Here is a 16,752-nt window from a genome sequence, read left to right on the forward strand (position 1 = left end):
AACACTAATCTTTATCAGTGGAATGGGGGGTGGGCATAAGGTTATGTTGTCAATAGTTCATGCAAGTTGCTTCAAAGCTACAAGAAGGGAACTGTGCGCTGACTTAGCAGCAATTGCTGCAGCTGGTTTACCTTGGGCTGTTTAGGTGATTTCAATGAAACCATGCTTTCACATGAGAAGAAGGGTCCATGCAAGTTCAATCTTGGTTTGGTAGCGGAGTTTTAAGTTATGGTGGACATGTGCAAATTGATTTCTGCTCCCTTTCAAGGGAAAAAACTCACTTGGATCATTAACAAATGCAAGGGGGCATGTGGCAGCGGTTTTAGACCACAGTTTTTGTAATGAAAGGTGGTTGAACGTTTTTCATGACTGTTCACAAAGAATTCTCCCACGGACCTGCTCGGATCATGCTTTGTTGGGGTTTGTTTTAGAAGCTGTCCAGAAACCGGAAATTGTGCCTTTTCGGTTTCATAGATTTTGGTGGGATTATAAGGACTTTGTGAATATTGTGAAGGACTCTTGGGAAGGAGAGCTAAGAGGAAATCCTATCTCTTTCCTGGTTGAAGTCTATTTTGAGATCATGGGCAAGATCAGCAATTCCCAACTTTGATTTGGAATTAGCTACTGCTAAGGCTTAATGCATGGGAACTTAGAACAACAAGGAATGTGTGATGAGCTCTTCTCCAAGGAAGCGGATTCACAAACTAGGTACCTGAAAACTATTGAAAATCATGAAAAGTTATGGGCGGAAAAGGCAAAGTTGAGGTGGTTGAAGCACGGTGATCGTAATTCAAATTTTTTTCACCTTTCAGTCAAGTTGAGACGAGCAAAAAAAACGGATTCGATCTCTTAAAAGAGATGATGGCTTGATTATCTCTGATCAGCGTCAGTTGGCTTCATTTGTGGCAAACTACTATGCAGTTCCACAAATCAGCATTGCTGGTCGATCACTTGGATTTCCTTGATTGCATTCGATCCTGAGTTAATTAAGGGAGTTGATTGTTTAAATTTAGAAGTCATCCCTTCTTTTGATGAGATCAAGAATGTAGTTTGGGATCTTGACCCTGAAAGTGCCCCGGTAACTGATGGATTCCTAGTGATTAATTTATTTTAGGAAATGTTGGGCTAGGAAAGTTAGCAAGGTCTATTGTGGTCTTTCTCTACAGTTGTCATGGGGCTATGAATGTCGACGACAGATAAGCTGGGGTTCTCAGATTTATCTAAGAACATGACATGATTCCCCGGTTCGTGCGTGGCACGGGGGTCATGTACGAGCCCAGGGGGGATTTAGTCGGATCCGGATCATCTATGGCTTGGCTATAGCAGCCATCTGTCCTGCCCAGTAACAGGAGCGTGACATGTGTAAAATGCAAAATCCAACGGTAGATTTTATATTTTTTTGAAATCCAAGAGTTAAGTGGTTTAATTGTATAAAACCAAACCCATCTAGACTAAAACCGTTTATACCAAACCGGACCGATCTAAACTAAACAAAACTAAAACGAAACACTACTCATTCATCTTCCCATTTTCAAAATCAAAACCCTAATATCGTCTCTTCCCGCTCCTTCGACAGCCACTCCATCATCTTCCTCCTCTTGCACCGTTTGGCGAAGTCGAAGATCTAAGTTGTCCCTCTGCAACTTCTGCCATCTGCCACGAACCGACTCCATCGTCTTCCTCCTCTTGCACCATCTGGCGCGAACCCACTCCATCATCTTCCTCCTCTTGCAACTGGCGCGAAGGTTGAAGTTCGTTGGTTGGTTTGTGCAGTGAGTCAATGACCGCTTCGCCCTTCGACCTTCGAAGTTTTGATCAAACCCCAATCCCTTTTCTCCCAAAGACTAAAGGCGAAGCCATCCATCCATGGCCTCAAGCCCGACCCCTCCACAGCCACAACCCCAACTCCTCTCCATTAAGGCCGCAGCTCGCAAGGGGGTGAGAATGACACTCGTTCGCCAAGAGCTTCTTTCTCTGGACCAGACGTCTACATCTTCGTCTACTCTAGTGGAATCGTCGAAACAGGGGAGGGCGATAGATTTTGAGAAGAGGTGGCGAGAGCAAAGAGCGGCGGAACTAGATGTAATGACTCGCCACTTGAGGCTGGTTATTGAGAATGCTATCAATCAATGATGAGAGCACTCGATCGATGTATAAATCGAATGTATAAACATTATTTTTTTCTCCTATTTATTTATTATCTTCTTTTATATAACCTTCAATCCTTTGGCTTTCTTTTTGTTTGTTTTTTTCTTGTGTGTTTGATCTTCTAGGTGATTTTCGTATATTCGATCATAAAAGGATTCATTTTTGTGCATTCAATGTCCAATTACAGTATAAGCTTGCTTGTTTTGCAAGTCCTATTTGAAAACTGTCTAGATCAAATCAAGATCAATTGCAGAACCAGATGTTTAGATCTTTGGCTGAGGTTTTTGACCAAAAGGATTGGAGATGATTAATCAATAAATTTGCCTTATACCAGATTTGAGATAAATGCCTTCGGAAAGCATCCACAAACTCTATTGGACTCATCAATGGCCATGTCTTTCTAACCCCCAACTAATTCCAAGTTCAGAGGATCAGTCTTCAAAATGGGATCACAATTAACAATTGTTTTTCATCGTCTACAAGAATGACAGAGCATTTATGGGTGCCCCAGGGCATCTCAGGGCCTAATGGATCCTGTCAATGTCAATTGTTTACTCTACTCTTTAGCTCAACTTCTATGTACTTTTATTTCTGTTCATGTCTACAGTAATGCATTCCGGATTGAGCTCCTCAACTTCTATGTACTTTTATTTCCGTGCATGTCTACAGTAACGCACATCGTGCAGCTGGGGAGGCCTAGATCTACATGCCAGTGCACCGGGATGTGGGCGGCCGAGTGGATCGAAGCTCCCAAGATCGGAGCTCCCCAGCCACACGATGTGCGCTGGAGAGGAGCCGGATCCCCCAATTATCTAAAACCTGATCCAAATTTTAGGACCCTAAAATTGAAATAATAACCTACTAACAGGAATCAGGAATTGCAGTTGGTTTACTAATTAATTGGAAGTGTAACTATGTAGCAATGTGATAGTTCATTCAGAGAAAAGAACTCCAAGCCCTTCTGCCCAGTGAAATGAAGTGCATACTCTATTGGGAGAAAATAAAAATCTATAACAAGTAGTAAATAGAACGTTAGGGGTTGTCAATCTGAAACCAGAACAAAACCAGACCGATTAAAAACCAAAACATCTTACATTCCTACCCACTAATCTGTTGGGTTAGTTCTTAGTTCTGATTTACTTAATCTGGGCAGTTCTAGTCTGGACTCCAGAAAGATGAAACTGATTAAGAGCTATCTTGATTAGGAGCTCTGATTTTACATATGACAAGTTTTCCAGGCTTGATGAGCATGACCTCTATCCCTAGTTTGAGAACTAGCAACCAAGCCTAACACTCATGCAATCACCATGATGAAACAGCAGCCATGGCTGATGAAGCCACCATAAGGCTTGTTGAACTGATCATTGTAGGATTATTTTTTTTTTTTATCATTAATACTAATAAGAAAATATTAGGAACTTGAACAGATCATTTCCATTATTAATTGGTATTGGTTCCAAAATTTGAAACCAACAAGTTAATTGGGCCAGTTCGGCCTTGAACCAGTTGGATACCTTAGGTGTTGATACCCCAAGTGTCATTTATTCTAAAGAGAGATTAGTTAATTTAATCGTTCAAAAAATTTTTAAAAGATGATAAGTATGTAAAATTAATATTAAATCCAGTGTATTTGAATTTAATACATTACCCTAATATACCTAACCAGGTCCAACACGAAATGGGATGTCCCAACACGTCTTCCTCTTGTTGACCTACTCAAAACTGAACAATAAAATTTTTTAATCCGGGGCATTCTGGTATGAATTACACAAAGAAGACTTCCAGTCGTCCGCTCTTAAAAGCATTGGCTCTATTTGACTTTTGCTCTAGAAGGTTTTGGTAGCCGTCAAAATTGTCCACTCTGACCGTCTCCTACTTGAGCAACCAACATGGAAGCCCTTCTCATATCGGAGACTCTCGGTAAAATAGGTGTGAGAAGAAAACAAATAAAATAATTAATTGACCCTTTTAAACTCTTATAAATAGACTGTATATACTGATCCTCAAACTTCATCACAACATTACTCTTTAAGAACAAACAAGTAGTGAAGAGTTTCTCCTCCATTTACTACTTCAGTCTATCACTTTCGAAAAAGCAATCTCAACCATGGCTAGCAAGGTAGATGAGAGAGCAGGAGCTGAAATCGTTCGTGGAAAAGAAGCTTGTGATCGATTTGCAGAGGAACTGATCAAAGAGTTGGGATTCCCTAGCGGTGTCCTTCCCACCGGAGAACTAGAAGAATGTGGGAGGGTGAGAGCCACTGGTTTCGTGTGGTGGAAATGCAAGGATGCCTACGAGCATTTCAATGTGGCAACCAATACCAAGGCAAGCTATGCTGCCGAGACGACCGCGTACGTGGAGAAGGGGAGGATGAAGAAGATGACCGGAGTGAAAACCAAGCAATTGATGGTGTGGGTTCCCATTGTAGAGATGTGCATGGATGGCAACAAAATCACCTTCAAGACACCCATGGGGGTCGGCAAGTCCTTCCCACTCACCTCTTTTATGAACGAAGAAGAGAAGAAGAAGTATCTCCAGAAAAACTAATCAGTAGTCACTCTATAGTTACTCCCTGAGGGTTCTGATCGATTATTCATTCTGCCTACTCTATATACAATTAATTTCCTTATTTATTTGCCTTTGTGTACCTTTATCATTTTCTTTACCTAAATAATTGATGTACTGTTACTAGTTAAAATTGAGCAATTGGAGGCCATTGTTGTAGGTCGAAATTGAGACATTTCTGTTTTGCTACTTCCATTTCTTCCCTGTTTTTCTTTTCAAGATAGGTGAGAATTAAAATTACCAAAATGAAGTCATTCAATGTATGTCTATTAGCATCCAAAGAGACCAATTTATCCCAAACATGTTTTCAAAAAATTTAATTTTTTAGTCATATGCACAACTCATAAAAAGTGATCATTTTCATCAGATAACATTAATTGCATCCAAAAACCTATCAGAGACATGTAAGAAATTCACAGTAATATGCTTTCGCCACAAAAGGGCAAGGCTAGCTAAAATGCCAATCGGCACCATTGTATATAGATAATATATTTGGAGACGACGATGTAGGGATTCCATCTGAGACCATTCACATTTGGTGTCCATAAGAAACATTATATCTGATATATCAAGGGGGTGTTTTGGCAACTTTGGTCTCCCCTGTACCTAGGAGCCCCCTAAGCAAGGGATTGGAGCACGATGGAGCTGGTCATCCCCCAAGGCAGTCGCAGGTAGGGAGAAACCATGATACCCAGGGCCCTTCCCAGGCACAACCCACCAACAGTTACCACGCCACAAACAAAACCCCCAGACTACGAGCCCACACACCTCCCTCGAACCACCAACGCACCCTCACACAACTTTCATAGTCTCTTGTTCACATGTCAAGTTTTAATCAAAACTGAATTTGTTAAATGGTAAATTATGATTTTAAAAAACTAGGAGTACCGAGAGGGTGCACACCCATATACAAGGGTATAAGATTAAATTTAATTCTAAATTTTTACATGTAGTCAATCTAGACCTTTCCCTATTTGTTGAAGATCTAAATTGCCACATCAATTCATACAACTAAGTGGATCATGAAGAAAAGCTTGTTTACACTAGACCATGTAAATGACGAGAGGGATGAATGTTCACGTACGTGAGTGTATGTGAACGACTCACAGCCGTTCAGATGGAACATTCTCATAGAATAAATTTCATCTAAACGATTGTGAGTTGTTCATGTACGTGAACATTTCCTACGCTCGTGAATGATATTATGCCTAGGTAGAATAACATTACTAATAAAATAAGGGAGCCGGTCTACTTAGTTGTTTTTTTGTCGCATGGCATGCTGGTTGGGGCAAGACTACATTGGGAAGTAGGTCCCAACATCCCCTACTCTAATGTCAATTTCGGGTCCAAATGAAACCTTCTATGTGTCCAAAAACTTGGTCAGAACCACCTCATGGTTATATAATGATTTATACAGTTAAAATAATTAGAGGAATTATGCCTAATATTGTGGGCCTTCCAATTGAATAGAAGGTGTCCCATTGTTTTAGAGAGGCGAACCCAATTGCTGATTTTCTGCCAAAATCTGTTGTTAGATCTCAGGTTTCTTCAACAAGTGTTGCTTTCCCTCCTTCAGTACAAAATGACGTGGTGATATATGCTTAGTGTAGACCGAGATATCGGTTTTCTTATTAGCTTTTTAGCTCTCTGTGTTTTTTGGCCTCCTTTGCTGATGCTTTTATTGTTGGTGGTTGAAGCAATCTTTTGCATTTTTGTTTGAGCTTCTATATTTGGCTTTGTAGCCTTCTTTTGTAAATTCTTTTCTTTTCTCAATTTTAGCAAAAAATATCCAATTGATTTATGACCTGATATATGTAGCTGGAAGAATATAAGTTTTCCTCTTCCCGTACAATGCTTAAGATTGATACAGTAAAAATGCCATGTGGCAAAGCAACTTGGCCTAGTTTTTCCCTTTTGTCCTTAAAATAAAATTTGAACTTTAAAATATATTCACTAAAAAAATTCCTAAACTGATTTTCTTTATTGTTTGTATTGAATGGTTAACTTGTTCATTAATCCATTAAGGGATCACGAATAACAGGTTTGGATGGTTAACTTGTTCATAGTGAATTCTAGACTATATGATAAACAATTCCTGTAAATAAATACGGATCCAGTTTTTATACAATGCTGTGTATGTGTATAATTGTGGCTTTCAACCGTTGGATGAGGGTGGGCAAATGTGTAATAACACATCCCCCTCTCTTCTTCATCCAACGGTTGTAAGGTGTGACCATCTATAAAACCTCTAGCTAATAAATATTTTAATTTTTTAAACTAGAATATTTTTGCAAAAATAAGTGATATACCATATAAAGCTTAGTGATTTTAATCATTCAAAAAAGGGAAAATCTCACGGACACCCCCTAAAAGTATCCAATATCTCATAAACTTACCAAACTTGGTCAAAATGTCACAGACTACCCTTATTTTATGAATATATTTCAACTTAGTCCACTCCGTTAGGCTTTTGCAGTTAAGTTATTGTTTATATTTTTATAATGGCAAAATTACCCTTTCCCTCACAGTTTCTAATTGTTTTTTAAAATTCATTTTAAAAGCAAATGGGACCCACGCCCTTCTTCTCCATCTTCTTTGTGGAAGGCGACGGAAGAATCCTTGGCGGCCTTGATGATCCTAATATGAAGCAGGTGTTTCTTAATTCTTTCCCTGAACCATTAGGAAAAGATGCTTTGAAATCTCTGCAGCATCTAGGACTCCGACTGGATCAAGCCCCTATTGGCAGACTTTATCAGGAGATATTGAATGCTCTCCAGAAATTTTGTGATCAGCAACAATTCTTCAAACAATGGGAGAAAACTACCCATAAGATCACCGATGCTTGTGATATGTCCTATCTCAAGATCAAGTGCAAGGAGAACAACTGCACGTGTCCCTCAACGAAGAAATCTCATTTCTCCAAGTACAACACTCAATCTCGTGAAGCCAGCAAATAGCACTCCAAGCATAGACGTTTCAAGAAACGTCGTCAGCACCATTCTTCTACCCGGAAGTATAAGTATTTCAAGAGAAAGACGTTTCGAGGCAAAACTTCTACCAAATGCTATGCTTATGGTAAAACTGGACACTTTGCAAAGAATTGTCCTAACCAGCAGAAGAAGGCCAAACTCATGCACATGCTGACTCAAATCTCTATACAGGATGACAAAGATGCGGACATAGAATTACTGTATTCTATTGATGATGAGTTCTCTTCAGATCTGTTATTCTCCGTAGAACACTGTGATGATGATTCTGATTCCGACTCACCTTCTGATACTGAGTCTGATGGATTTGACCCCATCTACCCAATCATCCCTAGAGATCCCCCATCCCTTCCTTATTCTCCTCCCATTTCTACACCCATGTTAGCCGTTACCAAAACCCCTCTTCCTCAGGCCCCCCCTGTATGTCTCCGCCACTACTTGGGATCGCCCGGTCAAGGTAATAGGTTATTTTGACACAGGTTGTTCAATGACCATCCTTGCTCCCCATGTTCTCCCCTCTTACTATTGGAAACCCTATAAGCAGTATTTCACTACTGCTGATGGAAAGACCTTCTCGGTTGACCTTATCTCCAACGGCTCCGTTCGTTTCAAGATTTTTCCAACCCATACCCTCAGCCATACAGTGTTAAGCTCCTCTCTCCCTGGTCGTGATGCTCTTATTGGATTCGACCTCCTTTGTCGTCTCCCCCATCTTCGATGGAGTATCCATGGTCTTAGTCATAAGAAACATTTTCTCCCCTGGACCAATGTTTCAAATTGTTACTAACAGCTCCTCTTGCAGATATTAAGCAGCAGTTACTCTCCCAGTGTAGTACAGATTCTCATACTGAGTTCCTCACAAAGTGTGATCATCCATTATGGCAGAACCCACAGTTCTTCATTCGCCTTCCTTTTAAGAAAAATGAAGATGCCAATCCCACTAAGGCAAGCCATTCAAGAATGAAGCCTGAACATCTCACACTTGCTAGCCAAGAAGTTGCCCTCCTTCAAGCCCAGCATCTAATTGATCACACCTCTTCCCCATGGGCATGCGAAGCGTTCTATGTCAACAAACGGGCTGAATAGACTCGTGGAAAACTCAGGCTTGTTATCAATTACCAGCACCTCAACGCCTTTTCGGCCGATGACGAGTTTTCGTTACCCACTCGTCCAGCACTTCTCCTCCAGCTATCCAAGGCAACCATCTTCAGCAAGTTTGACCTCAAGGCAGGATTTTGGCAGCTCGGAATCCATCCAGATGACCGTGCTAAGACAGGATTTTGCATTCCAGGATACCATTTCCAGTAGACAGTCATGCCGTTCGGTCTCAAGGTTGCACCATCTCTGTTTCAGAAAGCCATGCTCAGGGTCTATGAACCCATCCAGTCTCAGGCGCTCATTTACATTGATGATATTCTTCTGTTCTCTGAGACAGAAGCAACACACTACCAGTGTTATACCCGCACCCCGGATCATAATTAATTTTTTTTTTTCGTGATGTGTAGTTATCACTGCCACGTATGCTGGTGAGCTGTTCTCACTGGTGGTCAAACCCAGCTGCAAAAATTATTGATCACAGTACGAGTTTGCCTGGAGGAAACTATTCGGGGTCATGGGGGACAAACCATGACAATGAAATAGTAAGTGCTACCCCTTAATTTTATTTATTTACCCTTTCCCTCGATGCCCTCGAAGTACGGGTCAAGGTTTGGACTGTCCGGACTATTTTAGTTGAGTTGGGAATAATTCACTTATGGGTCCCACTTGTCTTAGGGAAACATGTGAAGAGCAATTATACCCATATCATGTGAGCTCATCTTTTAATTAGGTTCTTTCTTAATTATAACTAGTGGGCAGGCCTAATAGCTTAAGAGGCCCATTGGGCTTAAGTGGTAATTTAACCTAAGGGTCCATCTAACTCTATTTGACCCAAGGTTGGGTATTCCTTTTTCTTACCCAAATAGAACTAATGGGTCAACCCATTAAGCCCTCTTGACCCATTTAACTTAAAGTACCCATTTGGCTTAATGACCCATTTGTTTTGGATCGACCCATTTAACTTAAAGTACCCATTTGGCTTAATGACTCATTTATCTTGGATCAACCCATTAAGCCCTCTTGACCCATTTGACTTAAGGGACCCAAGTCACTTTCTATAAATAAGACAAAAAGGGGGGGGGAGAAGCATTCTTTCTCTTTACTTCGCCCATCTAACCTAAATCGTGGAGGAGAGAAAGAGGAGAGAAAGGAGAAAGGAGAAAGAAGAAAGACGAAAGAAGGGAAGAAGGGAAGAAGAAAAAAGGAAGGAGCAATGGAGGAAGAAGAATGGAAAAGCTTGGCTGAAGGCTTGGAACCTCACCTTGTGGAGCCCTCTACGTAGAGCTTTTCTATATTGGGGGTAGGTAAGCCATTAAATCCTACCTCTTTTCTTCTATTTTGGGTTTTGGGGTTTGGGAAATGGGAGAGATTCGACCTAGGATTCTCTTGGAACCCAAGGAATCGATGAAACCTCTAAACCTAGACTATAATGGAGTTATTTCACTCCATTACAAGCTCTAAGGCTAAGCAATCTCTTTCCATTTGAAAATTTTAAGGTTTCTACCCTATTATGTCCTAAATTAGGTTCTCTTTGCTTTCTCTCTTAAATCTTGGGGATTACATGGACCTAATGAGGTCTTAGAACCCTAATGGACCTAGGAGGAAGCTTCCTTGAAGCCTCCTTACCTTTAAACCCCTTGGGAAAGGAACTCCTGGTGAGAAACCTTTTAAATTTTGATTTTGCAGGTATGTGGTTTTACATGTGGTTTCAAGACCTACGAGAAACCACCCTTGCAACCACCCCCTGAATAAGCCCCTGTTAAAGTCGGTTTTAGGTGTGGTTTCATGTTCTGAGACAAACCACCTGTAAAACCACCCTTGGCAGAGACCAAGGGTCGGTCTTCCTAGACCAAACTCTGTTGTGTACTGTTGTGTTATACATATTATGCACCTAATTAAACTAATTTTTTTTTGAAGATTTTTTTATTAACTTGATTGAAATTTATGAACCTAATTAGGCTAATTAAGATTAATGTTTTAATCCTAATTACTACTCCTAAGTTTGGTGATTATGTACATTATGCATCCTAGTTAAGCTAATTAATGGATTTTACCTAAATTAGAAAGCCTAACTCTATGGTCTAAAACATGGTTGACTGTAAAAAAGAAAACCAAGTCTAATTATATCATGGAGAAGGACAATTATATTGATAAGCAAAACAGCTTATAGGCCAAAATAGCCAAAATAACGAAAATGCCACTAAAGGGCCAAAATATGTACAAATGCATTAAATCATATTTAAATGCTGTAAATAAGCAAAACATGATTAAATAACATTAACATCATGCATTTGGATCATCAAGAGCACATGAAATGGCAAGGAAATGTGGGGTGGTTAAAAATTACCAAAATGCCCCTGTTATGGCAAACATGTAGAAAATGCATGATAATTCATGAAAATGCTGACTTATGCGTAAAACATGTTTATTAAATGTTAAAACATGCGGCAAAAGTAACAGGATCCTTTCCGGGGTCCTAAGCAAGGTTTGGTCACAAAATGACCAAAATGCCGCAAAGGGCAAAATGGCAAAAGTGTCAAAAGACACTTAGAATCATTGTAGGCATCGAAAGTGATGTTAAACATCCTAAATGACTGAACACACCAAATGATATTTCCAGAATGATAGCCTAGGCCCACGTTTGGTAAATTACCAAAATGCCCCTAGAGGGCACAAATGACTTTGTATGCATATCTATCAAGCATGATGGTCACGTATGCATATGAAAACATCCTAAACCATTCTAAGACAGCATGTCATGCATAAAAACATTTTTTCCTATTTTTCCAGAATTTTTCATCATAATTAGAAAAATGACATTTATACCCCTAAATGAGGTGGGAAACGTATATAAAAACTATCAAACATGCATGTCAGTGGATAATGATTCCATAAAATCAAGCATGATGAAATATGCATTCCATAATTTTTTTGTGAATTTTTATGCATTTATATTATTTTGAATATTTTTTGAAATGGTAAAAAGAATGGAAAACAAAGAAAAATACAAAATCCCCATCACAGATCCGAATTGGATCAAACCAGAGCCCATTCCCACTAATAAAAACATGATCTTTAACATGGTCATAACACTTTTATCCAAATACCCACCTACATGATCAGATTTTACATAATCCGAAATTCTTCACAGGGGCAAAAATATCACAAAAAACATGATTTGGAGCTTGAGAAAATTAATGAATATAAAAAATAGTGGTAAACATCATCCCTGAAAATATCAGAATTTTATCCCTCTTGAATTATTTTTAACATTTTTATAACTGAAAAACAACCTTTGTTGTAAAGAAAATCAAAACAAATGCTTAAAAATAAGTAAAAAATATGGAAAAATACCCTTGAAGCGTGGAAGTGCCTAGGCTCAGCTTGAGTAACCTGGTGTGACCGTAAATAGTCGCCGGAAACCTCCAAAATCCACTCCAAGTGGGGTTGCTCCGAATGGCAAGAGTGGTGAAGAAGGGGTATTTACAGCATTTTATATCAGTAATGAGGCATAACCTATGGATGAGAAAACCATTTTTGGAAAGAGGGGGTCAAGTACTGCGTGAAGGTAATTTTTCACTAATTTTCCTCTCCCTCTAGACCCTCCAAATGGCCTCCTATTTATAGGAGAAAATCTGTTCGAGGAAAAGTCTCAAAGACCCTTGGGGCCTTAATGGCTAGGATAAGGAGTGATGGGCTGGCTTGCGTGTGGCCAGGTTTGCTGAGCAGCCTGGGCTGGCGTGTGCCTAGGCTTGCTGTGCAACCTAGGCATGCGTGTGCCTAGGCCTGCTGGGCAGGTGGGCATGGGTGATGGGCCATGTGTGGCTCAGCCTAAATGGTGTGGGCTTGTCCCCTGCCGACAGTCCAGCTGGGCCTGGTCAGACTGGGTTGACCCGGTTCGGGTCAGTCCCGTCTGACTCGGGTCGGTCAAAATGTTTTTTTAATTTTATTTTTCTCTCTTTCTCAAAGATTCCATTTTAAAGGCCCACATTCAAATATTGATATCTTCCAATCCGTGTGGCCGATTTTGACGCGCCACATATTGCCGCAAAGGTCTCAACTCGTACTTTTCATCCGTGTGACAGATATGGTCAGATTTTTCCTAAAAATGACATGGATATCGAGGAAAGCACATAAATGGTGTTTCACACCGATCAAGGTCCAAATGATACCAAAAGTACATGAAATTTTACGTGTAACTACAATATGACCAAATAAAGTTATCCAAATGATTTCAGGTCACATCGGGTGGCTCGGGTACCAAGAACCATACCAGGGGCAAAACGGTCATTTTCACAAAAGTTATCCGATTTGGCCGAAACTTTACGTGAAAACTTAATATGACCAAATGAGGTCATCCAAAGTATTTTGGACTAAATCGGGTGGTCCAGATACCGAGAACCGTGCCAGGGGCAAAACGGTCATTTTCATGAAAGGTGTTGGATTTGGGTGAAACTTCACATGTGAACTTAAAATGGTTAAATACGGCTATGTTAAGGGTCTAGGCTCTATTTGGGACAGTTTGGTTACAAAAAGTGGGGTTGGGGTAATTTGGTAATTCTTGCCATTCAGTCACCACATGAGTTACGTCCTTAACCATCATTGCCAAGACATACTTCCAAGGTGTCAAAATCTGGTGTCTACACTCTCCCTTTTAGCTCATGGGTCAGTTCCTCAAATCTACTGACACTTTGCATTCGAAATAGTTGTTTACTTGATTAACCGCATGCCTACTATGGTTTCTCTTGGGATTTCTCCTTTTCAACTGGTCTTTCATCGCAGTTCGGATTATTCTTTTCTTAAGGTTTTTGGCTGCCACTGTTTTCCGTTTTTGCGCACCTTTAATAAACATAAGATGGATTATCGCTCATCGTCATGTGTGTTCCTAGGCTACAACCCCTCTCATTTTGGGTATCGCTGTCTTAGTCTCTCCACAAACTGCTTTATCTTTGCGCACCATGTTAGGTTTGATGAAGAGTCCTTTCCTTTCTCTGTTTCTATTCTAGGATTACCACCCTCCACACCCATTTTCTCCTCTCCGTGGGCCTCTGCCCCTATTCAAGTCCCCTCTACTACTATGCCCACGCCATTACCAGCGGTGCAAACACAGGCACCATTATCCCCAGTGGGGGGGGGGGTAGCATCCCTACACCCGTTTCCCCTTTGGCTGCACCTACACCAGCTGTACCTAGCCCTCCACCCATGTCCCCTCTAGATGGACCTTCCCTAGACTCCCCACCTCTTAAAACCCGTCCCTTACATGAACTCTACCCTCCCCAAACCTTCCCCTAATCGGCTGCTACCCAACCGTCCCAACTACCCATGCACCATCCCATTCAACTACGGTCCAGGCCACATGCTCTCAATGCAGTTACTATTCCTACTGAACCGACTTGTTTTTCACAGGCAAATAAAATTCACGAATGGCGGGTTTCAATGATGGAGGAATTTAATGCTCTACTTCGGAACGGGACGTGGTCCCTTGTTTCATGGACACCCCATATGAATGTTATTGGCTGCAAATGGGTGTACTGTATCAAAAGGAAAGCGGATGGGTCTCTTGAGCGCTATAAAGCGCGGTTAGTAGCAAAGGGATTTCACCAACAACACGTGCTTGATTATGGTGAAACTTTTAGTCCTTTAAGCCCACTACAATTCGTCTGATTCTCTCCATAGCTGTGTCCTAGGGGTGGTCCATTAGACAACTTGATGTTAGCAATGCTTTTTTGCATGGTGTATTGACTGAGGAAGTTTATATGACTCAGCCATTAGGATTTGTTGATGCATCTCATCCCCAGTCTGTTTGCAAGCTGCATAAGTCGCTCTATGGATTGAAACTGGCGCCCCGTGCCTAGTTCGCCCGCTTGTCTACCTTTCTCTGTACTCTTGGCTTTCTTGGGCTGGGCTGGCTTGGTCAGGTCCCATTCTTCTTTCAGTAAGAAAGCCCTCTTGAGTGGGACATCATTAAACCATTTCTTAGCATAAAAAGTGCAGTTTGGATATGTTTGGTTATAATCGATATAATCATTGGCATAATGGAATTCTGGAATATATGATAAATTATTCTCACAAAAATAAAAAGGAATATATTATAAACTATTCATGTAAATAAAATATATTAAAATTAAAAAAATTTAAAACCAGAATAAATTGAAAAAAATTTGTGATACACCATGTTGAAATTAGTCATTTAATCGGAGTACAGGGATTGGAATCTATTTTGTGGGAATGTTCCACTTGAATGGTTGTGAGTCGTTCACGTACGCTCACGTATGTGAATATTCACCCCTCTCATTTAATAGTTCAAATAAAATTATAAGATGATACATATATGAAATTTATATTAAATCCACTGTACTAAAATTTACTACATTACCTAGACATACTTGGGTGGGTAAACAGCAAGTATAAATACCACTGTAAGGATAACATACCCCTGCCCTCACTAAGAGTCCAGATCAGGTTCTCATACAAGAATCATTTTCATTCTTGTACACCACAAGCTGCACAGATTGAATCCAAGATAGTGAGTAGATTCCATCGTGTGGCTTACAGTATAGAAGAACCATTCTCGTATGAGATCCTATCCCAACTCCCTCAAGAGCACCTACACTTTATTTTTATTTATTTTTCCTAGTTTCAGTCACATATACAGTAAAAATATGCCAAGTCCAACAAGAAATGGGATCTCCCAACGTCATGCCCTTGTTGACGCAGTCCGGTATGAATAACTGAAAGAAGTCACGAGTCTACGGCTCTTAGAAGGTCTTTGTAGCCGTCAAAATTGTCTCCTCTGACTTTCTCCTACATGAACATCCAACATGGAAGCATGGAAGACCTTCTCATATTGATGGCACTCGGTAAAACAAGGTGTGCAAAGAAACCAAATAAAATAATTCAATGGGTGAGCTTAACAGTTTTCTATTCTTATAAATAGCCTGTATACTGATGCTCAATCTTCATCGCAATATTACACTTTTAAGAGCAAACAAGTAGTGAAGAGTTTCTCCTCCATTTACTACAGTCTATCGCTTTAGAACAAGCAATCTCAACCATGGCTAGCAAGGTAGATGAGAGAGCAGGAGCTGAAATCGTTCGTGGAAAAGAAGCCTGTGATCGATTTGCAGAGGAACTGATCAAAGAGTTGGGATTCCCCAGTGGTGTCCTTCCCACTGGAGAACTCGAAGAATGTGGGAGGGTGAGAGCCACTGGTTTCGTATGGTGGAAATGCAAGGCCGCCTACGAGCATTTCAATGTGGCAACCAACACCAAGGCAAGCTATGCTGCCGAGACGACCGCGTATGTGGAGAAAGGGAGGATGAAGAAGATGACGGGCGTGAAAACCAAGCAATTGATGGTGTGGATTACAATAGTAGAGATGTGCATGGATGGAAACAAGATCACCTTCAAGACACCAATGGGGGTCGGCAAGTCCTTCCCTCTAACCTCTTTTATGAACGAAGCAGAGAAGAAGAAGTATCTCCAGCAATAGGGTGCCGCAGCAAACTAAACCCTCCATGGTCACACTTTATAGAGTTAGTCCCTATGGGGGCCTGATCGATTATTCAGTCTCTGCTTTGCAACTTCCTTATTTATTTTTCCTTAATGTTCCTTTATCATTTGCTTTACCTAGATAATCAATGCATAATATGTTTTTGTTCTCACTCTTTAACATCATAACAACGGCAACACCAGCACAGATGATTGAAGTTTTCTAAATACCATAGGCCTTAATATTTCATTTCCAAGGGATCAAAAAAATTGTTTCATTCCATATACCTTAACAAACACCTCATCATGTTTGAGAAAACACAAATTGAAGAAGATGGGAATGAACATCGCCAATGTAAAGGGACACAATAAGAATCATCCTCTTACTAATGTTATTACAAATGCAACAGAAATATAGACTCTACTATCAATGGGCAAAAGGGAATCCTGGTCTGTGTAAGA

General features: G+C 40.4%; 2 protein-coding genes across 2 annotated transcripts; both read left to right on the top strand.

Annotated features, from left to right (window-relative positions):
- The first annotated feature begins 4,250 nt into the window (after positions 1 to 4,250).
- LOC122662366 lies at positions 4,251 to 4,696 on the top strand. Its single transcript, XM_043857981.1, has one exon. The coding sequence runs from the start codon at positions 4,256 to 4,258 to the stop codon at positions 4,694 to 4,696; it is 441 nt and encodes a 146-aa protein (XP_043713916.1). The 5' UTR covers positions 4,251 to 4,255.
- Positions 4,697 to 15,853: 11,157 nt separating this feature from the next.
- LOC122663163 lies at positions 15,854 to 16,291 on the top strand. The gene has a single exon (XM_043858866.1). The coding sequence runs from the start codon at positions 15,854 to 15,856 to the stop codon at positions 16,289 to 16,291; it is 438 nt and encodes a 145-aa protein (XP_043714801.1).
- The last annotated feature ends 461 nt before the right edge of the window (positions 16,292 to 16,752 follow it).

Source organism: Telopea speciosissima, chromosome 5, assembly GCF_018873765.1.
Source record: "Telopea speciosissima isolate NSW1024214 ecotype Mountain lineage chromosome 5, Tspe_v1, whole genome shotgun sequence".
NCBI lineage: Eukaryota > Viridiplantae > Streptophyta > Magnoliopsida > Proteales > Proteaceae > Telopea > Telopea speciosissima.

Coding starts and splice junctions, on each gene's coding strand:
- LOC122662366 (XM_043857981.1), top strand. CDS start 4,256: ATGGCTAGCAAGGTAGATGAGAGAGCAGGAGCTGAAATCGTTCGTGGA.
- LOC122663163 (XM_043858866.1), top strand. CDS start 15,854: ATGGCTAGCAAGGTAGATGAGAGAGCAGGAGCTGAAATCGTTCGTGGA.